A 7,415-nucleotide genomic window follows, 5' to 3' on the forward strand; every position below is an offset into this window, starting at 1 on the left:
CGCATATATATATATATACACTGTATATATGCGCCGCCACATGCATCTTTGTACTGGGCTACATATGTCTGCTATGTCCTGCTGGAGTGTGACATGATTTGTTTGTAGGAGTAGAAATTACAGATAATTGTGTGAAAATGTAAGAAGTAGACGTAAAAAGTAGGCTGAAAAATAATTAATCAAGTAAATTACACATACCCAAAAATTCTACCTAAGTACAGTAAAGAAGTATTTGTACCTAGTTACTTTACAACTCTGCTTAGCAGCATTACTGACCAAAAGCCAGAAGATCGCAGAAACAAGGTGATTGATGGTGAAAATAAAGACTCTAAAAATTGAATAAACAGGTTTTARAAGCTACAGTTGGTCAAAACAGATGATGAACTGTTCAAATAAAAAAATACATAAATCCAGGAGGATTTCAAGAGTTTGTTTTTCTTTTCCAACAGGTTATCGTCATTRGTCAACATGCTAACACAAGCATTCCCAGTTCAGTTAGATGGGGCTTCTGTCCAGGAAACAGGATCACACTTGCAAATACTGTACTTTGACTGACAATCATTGGTTACGTTTCCCAGATGTGAACTGAAGATAAGAGCWGCTGAGCAAAAACACAGGACGGATTCTCTGAAACTATGTGAACGCGACTGACCTGTCAGGGGCGTCGCGCGCAGCTTTACCCCCGCCTGCACGGGGCGCGGCCTTCGAACTCTTGTTGGCGGTCATGTTTCTCAGCAAAGCATCCGCCCACCTGCGGGACAAACACAAGCATGTGAGGAAATCAGTCAGCGCCTGTCAGCGAACACAAAAAAAAAAAAAAAACTGGGCTTGTGCTGCAAATTAAAACCCCTTCACGTGGAGATTTTCTCTGTTAAAGAAAACAAAATAATCAAATAGAGCATTAATGGGAACTAGTGGGGAAGATTAAATTTAATACTTTGARGAACACCAACTATAATCCATCTTTTCATAAAAACCAGGTGATCAAGATTCCTCTGAACCACAGCCAGGATTCAGGACCAAAACATGGTGCTTCAGCTGTCTGAACAGGTACATTCATAATCTTTCTGCAGCACAACACTGTTGTGCATCAGTGCCAGTCTGMAGCAGACAGTGGGGTTTAACACATGAACCCTAAAGGTCTAATGCTCTCAGATTAACATTAATATGATAGTTTAGATCTTTTGAAGTGGCYTTCAGTGGAAAGGTTAACATCTTACCTGTTGCAGACAGCAAACCTACATTTTGAAAAGTTGTTTTTAACCCGTTTTAAAACTCCAATCTTAAAGTTTTCACAGCAGACCATGCAAATGCCACTRTATTAACATCCACACTGCAGTAAGTCTCATATTATATGGTTATTTAGAGACTCATATGGTTATTTGCAAGCATAAGGAGGGGCATTAGCTAGTTGTAGCATGGTGAAGCCTGAGGCATTTCTGGCAGGAATGTCATATTTTRACTAGAATAACTACTTAATGTAGTAAACAGATTTATAAAAAGCATTCACTGGAATTGATAGAAATTCATTTTGATCTTGGCCCTGCTCAGACTAGCTATTAGCTTGTCAATCTGGTCAAAATTAAACTCGGCTTCATCAAACTGAGGTCACTGAAAAAAGCTATCAAACAGGAAAGATATTAGGTGTTCAAAGCATTCCTACTTCAAATAACCCTAATTATCCCTTTAAAGTACTGCATGAACTTGAYAGGTTTTCATGAAGTCCACTAATAAAACAAATCTCTCACTTTTGCTCTTTTTCACCACAACTGCCATGTTGAGTTTCCAGTGTAAACACCACCAACAAACCAAACATTAAGTAACAAGGCAAACACGGCACAAAGACAGCGATGCTGCCAGAAAACCCTTTGCTCCAGACATGTTGAGGTGACGGACCGTATATTTAGAGTTACACAACGGTCCCGTCTCACAGCTAAAGTGCTCCTCAACCACCTCTTTAATAATGTTTGGACACAAAACCACTGTTTAGTGTCTGCTACGCTGTTCATACAAACAAAAAAGGGCAATCGTAAGAAGGTGCAAAAATACATTTCGCTCATTTATTCCTGAAAGCACAACATATTTTAGACATCTAAATAAATTAATGGAGTCATATTTACATAAAGACAGAGTCCACAATTTGGCAAACACTGCTGACAAGTGCAGAAAATAACACGATGCATCCTGAAATAATAGTGTTCTGCTGAGAATCCTTGAACCCTGGAATTTGTGTGAGGATTAGTTTGACATCTACGACTCAGATAAACCATGATGCAAACTGTTTGCTGAAACTGACAAGCCACAGACGTCAGACCAAATTAATTAAATCTAWGGCAACTGATTCGAAATACCAGCTGAAACTGCATTGCTGTTTTCTTTTTTAAAAATCCATATTTCAAAATAAAATACACATGTTTTGTGTGTACGCATACGCTGCATGATGTCATCCGATTCCCAAATATTTTGATACATTCTGACAACATGTATGTTATACCCATTATATATTATAAATATACAGTAGCTGAGATTTCTACAAAATGTAGCCTGCCTTTGGTAAATTATTTTGAAAATACGGATGTTGTGATCGTTCTTTTCCTGTTGTTGCGGAGTGATCTTTGTAGATTCACTACACCCTTGCTTCTCCTTCCGGCAAAAATAGGACCAAATCTAATTTTGGTGGATCGCGGCGCACACACCACCACCCTGTAGAGGCAGTGTAAATGCTCTCATTGGTTATAATGGGTGCATTTTTACTGCGGAGCGGACGCAGTGTAAATTGGGGGATAAAATGTCACCATACTCAAGAATTAGAGTTCTTTGCAGCATAAAAAAACACTTTATTACCATATTACCGCTGTTTAAGCTAATCTACGTTTGCAACTAGGGTTGGGCAATAAATCGATTTAATCGATTAATTCGAATTTGCCATTTATAAAGATTTAAATTTGGGAAAAATCAAGATTTTTTTCCCCCACCAGTGCACTTTTTGYGGCTTCTGTAGTTCTGAGGTCACCCCACCTGTCCCTCAAGACGCTTGATACACGACATGACAATATGGCAGCTAGCAAAGAGGATATACTTCTCAAAAAAGGCACTGTTTCTTCAGTTTTCTGGAACTGGTTAGGTTTTACAACCTCAGACTTGGAGCAARGAACACCTCACTGCAAAATCTYTTTGAAGGCTCTTGCTACAAAAAGCAGGAGTACAACAAATTTGTTTCAACACCTGAAACAGAGGCACTCCGTTAAGTGGGAAGCAAAATCAATTAAAATCAAAATCGAATTTGGGATGAAAAAATTCTGATTTTTTTTTTATTTTTAGGCCATATTGCCTAGCCCTATTTGCACCCTCACAGAACTTTAAACTAGTTCAGTAATAACATGAAGAAGCAAGACACCACAATGTGATATGCTTCTCTTTTTCAGGGAAATTTGGTAATATTTGAAAAGCAAATATTAATTTAAATGGTATATAAGCCTCATTAGAAAAATAATGAAAAAGGTATCAAGTGCTCTTCAGCTAATCTTGATCATACTGTAACTGTGAACAAAATGTTTAAAAGTGATAAAAAGCTTCAAAACCTACCAACATTTTTATTTAGTTGTTTTACCCATTCATCCATCTGTTTTCTGCCAGTTTTCTATGATTTAGAGGCAACGGAGCTGGAGCAAGACCCAGACCTCCRACTTTCCAAGGCATTCCCAGGCCATAGGGGACACGTAATCCTTCTGCCATGTTCTGGGTATACCCCAAGTCTCTTCTCAATGAGACATACCCAGAAAACCACCAGAGGTAGGKACCCAGGACACAATCAGGTTTCCGAACCACCTCAGCTGGCTCCTTTCGATGCAGGGGAGCAGTGACTCTACTATGAGCTCCTCATCTCTGAGGCTGAACCCAGACAACCAAACGAGGAGGCCCAGTCCAGCTGCTTGTAATGTGACCCGAAAGCACCAACAGAACCACATCATCTGCAAACGCTGAGGTTTCCAAACCAGACACACTCCTCTCCAGAACTGATCTTGAACATGAACACCACAAACAGAACCAGTAATCGGGGGACAAGCCTTGGGGGAGTCCAACCTGCACGGGCAGTTGGCTTGTCTTTAAGCTGAGGATTTGAACCCAGCTCTTGTTTTGGTTATACAGGGACTGGATAGCCCTTAGAGGTGACCCCAGCACCCCATACTCCCACAGCAACCCCCCTCACAGAATCCCCAGAGGAACACGGTCCTAAGCCGTCTCCAATTCCACAAAACACATGTAGACTGAAGAGACAAACTCCCATGACCCCCTCAGCAACTCTGKAAGAGTAAAGACCTGCTTCTTTGTTCCACTGTTACTTTGTTCTCTACTTACATTAAAGACAATCTGTACAGCTCATACATAATGCATCAAACGCCTGTTTGAGCAAATGATATAAACAAAGTGTCTGAGTCTTTGACTTGTCAACTGTCAATCATTTTCTAACGTCACATCCTATTTTAATTGCTGTGTGACATCCTCAGAACAAAAAAACTAAACAAACTTAAGATATCTTCCCCACAGGAAACTTTTCCTGGACCTTATCTCCCATCAGATCAGCAGTTAGCTCAAGCCTTCCCTTAAACAAGAGGCCAGCGCTCCTGAAAACGCAACAGTGACCCTTTTAAGAGGGCTCAAAGCGACTGTTCTGGTGCGTAAGAGGGTCAAACGGAGTTCCCCAGAGATCAGAGGTGGAGGGTAGGAGGGGTGCTTGGCAGCATGGCTTGTTTACAGGAAGTTGTTGTATGAAAGAGCCAACCAACCAGCGGTGGAGCTGATTCTTAAAGAGACAGATGAGGAGAGAGAAGGTGRATTCCTCCTGTCAGCTATTTCCTGTAACTMRGGCCTGATTTTTGGCCTGATATTTTCATCCAACACTAAAAAATGATGTCTGGTGTGTTTTCCTTCAGCAGTTCAACCAAGTTCACGCATTATATTTTAAACATGCGCCTGACTCAAACATTTGTTCCAAAATCAAATTATTCTAAAGTTTTATGTTTTGGGCACCTACAACACACAATGTTCAGATATTCTTTTTTCTATCAATTTTAATGAATGTTCACTCATCTGCAAATGTTTATATTATTAGTTGTTTTGGGTTTTTTTTTTTTTTTTTGTAAAAATAAAAACTTAACTCCAGAATTGGGTCACAGAGGCCCAAGATGGACTCTGCAGTGTAAACACCAAGGCGTTAGCCAACTGACTTCCTGAGCTCTGATAGCATCTCCCTCCACAAAATCACGGGCTGTAAACAAGCACTTCTGACAAACCTCCAGAGTACCTTTAAAGTGCATTCAAGCAGATTTAAGACAACTTTTCTCCAGAGACGTCAGAGACAAGCTAATGGTCAACAACTGCTTGAAAAGAGATGTTCTGAACTCAGTGTTTTGATTACAAAATTACTTTTTTTTGTTGCATAATAAGGTAAATATGTTCTCACCAAAGCCCTAGCTTATTTAATGTAAAGGTTCAGTTTGCACATGACAGGCAGCAGTCATGCAGCAGCTTTGTTCTTTGGCCTTAGAACAAGCTGTGGCTATTTGGTTCTGGTAGGATTTTGCAATTTCTCATTCTTAATACGGCTTTTTTCTCTAAAATTCTATTTCAAATTAGTCTAAATTGACTCCGATGTTCAACTTCTTTTATATTAATTTGGACCTCAGAGTCATCAATCACAACAGATTTGCTTTTCATTGTTCTTAATTTGACAAACAGCATAACGTTAGTTAGCTGGTCATTGCAACTTAAACGTCGAAGCCCTTCACCTCAGCTTCTACATCTTGTTGTCGTCTCAGATAATTTTTTTTTATCTCCGTGCGTTTTTCACAGCTGAATGTTCTTCCTGTTTCAAGCCAGCCTTAATGACAGAAAAGTCACGCAGGATGCGTGCGTCGTTTCTGTGTGAATTTTCTATACAATACCCTTCAATTCTACTCGGGAGTTTAGTCGACGGTCATCGTCTGGACTTTTTATCAAAGAGCTGACTAAGGAAATTCTGACTGATTGGACTTTTGCAATCTGATTAGACACAACTTCAAAGAATAAACATTTATCTTTCATTTAGCTCTGTTAAGACAAATTCATCTTAGAAAAAAWTAATTTATTGTAAATTGACAAACCAACTCCTCGAAAAACTGAACCAATAACAATGACACGTCAGAAAAACTAATCAACAAATCAGACAAAAGATTCAGAAAAGACTGATTTTGTCAGGTTGTCTGGGCCAGCTCTGGCCCTCACAATACGCCAGTGGTTCCCAAACTTTTTAGACTTGTGTATCCCCTGAGCCATTTTGTCATACCACTAGTACCCCTTCAGTCAAACATAATGATTCTCCAAAACTACAATGTACAACAGCTGATTATTAAATAAAAATAATTTATTTCACCCCCTAGAATGTTTAATTCTCAAGCATTTTATTCTTTTCAAAGAAAGATAAAAGATAGAGATAAAAACACTGCCTTGAAAGTGAACAAGTAATTAAATAAATAAACCAGGTAACGGCAGGTGCAGGAAGCAGCAGCGTCCAAAATACATCAGAAACTCGCCCAAATGAGCAAATTCCATGAGATTCAGTGTTTTATACTGGATTCCATTTTGTGTCAAATCCATGATTTCCGCATTGTGGAAATCATAGGGCCCTTCATAACCCAGTCCTATTTTTATTTATTTTTATACACCTGGGAAATTTGTCCACGTACCCCCTGTAATACCACCTGTAATATGCTTGTGTACCCCTGGTTGGGAATCACTGCAATACACGAATGAATGTTGGCCCTTTAGTGGCCCAGACATAGTCCATGCATGGACCAGCACCACATAAACCAAACCCCAACTGGGCTAGTTGTGGCATGCGGGATGCACAATATACAGTATAAGCATTAACATCGTATCGGCCAATGTTGGTRATTTTTTAGCATATTGGTATCGATCCGATAAACAAAATGACAAAAGTGTGTTTGTATTTATAAGTTGTGTGTTTGTGTAATATTGGTAAATATTGTCCGTTACAGCAATATTACTATTGGATATCGATATCAGCAGTGTTGCATAAAGTACCACAAAGTGATATTTGAGTAAAAGTGCAAGTATCTTACCGAAAAATTACTTTGGTAAAAGTTAAAGTCTCCTTTAGGAATATTATATGAGTAAAAGAATCTGATATTTTTGTACTTAAGTATTAAAAGTAAAAGTATTTATTTAAAATGAGCAGATAGATTTTCTGTAAGGACATTTATTAGGAGGTGACCTCCCCCAAAAAATGCAGAAATGACTATACTGTATTAAAATAATGAATTTATGTTAAATTTAGGATGCACAAGTCCAGCTGTTTCAGTTTATATACATACTGTATATCAAGGCTGCACAAACCTTTTCTCCAAAATGAAAAT

General features: G+C 38.8%; 1 protein-coding gene across 2 annotated transcripts in view; it reads right to left on the bottom strand.

Moving 5' to 3' along the window:
- dennd2b (DENN domain containing 2B) overlaps positions 1 to 7,415 on the bottom strand; it is a 56,777-nt gene that overhangs the window by 43,594 nt on the left and 5,768 nt on the right. For both annotated transcript variants that reach the window (XM_014026680.1, XM_014026687.1), the window contains exon 2: positions 653 to 751. In XM_014026680.1, coding sequence (XP_013882134.1) covers positions 653 to 726 — 74 coding nt within the window. In that variant the 5' untranslated portion in view covers positions 727 to 751. The remainder of the gene's footprint in view (positions 1 to 652; positions 752 to 7,415) is intronic.

This window comes from Austrofundulus limnaeus, unplaced genomic scaffold, assembly GCF_001266775.1.
Source record: "Austrofundulus limnaeus strain Quisiro unplaced genomic scaffold, Austrofundulus_limnaeus-1.0 Scaffold5, whole genome shotgun sequence".
Classification (NCBI taxonomy): Eukaryota; Metazoa; Chordata; class Actinopteri; order Cyprinodontiformes; family Rivulidae; genus Austrofundulus; species Austrofundulus limnaeus.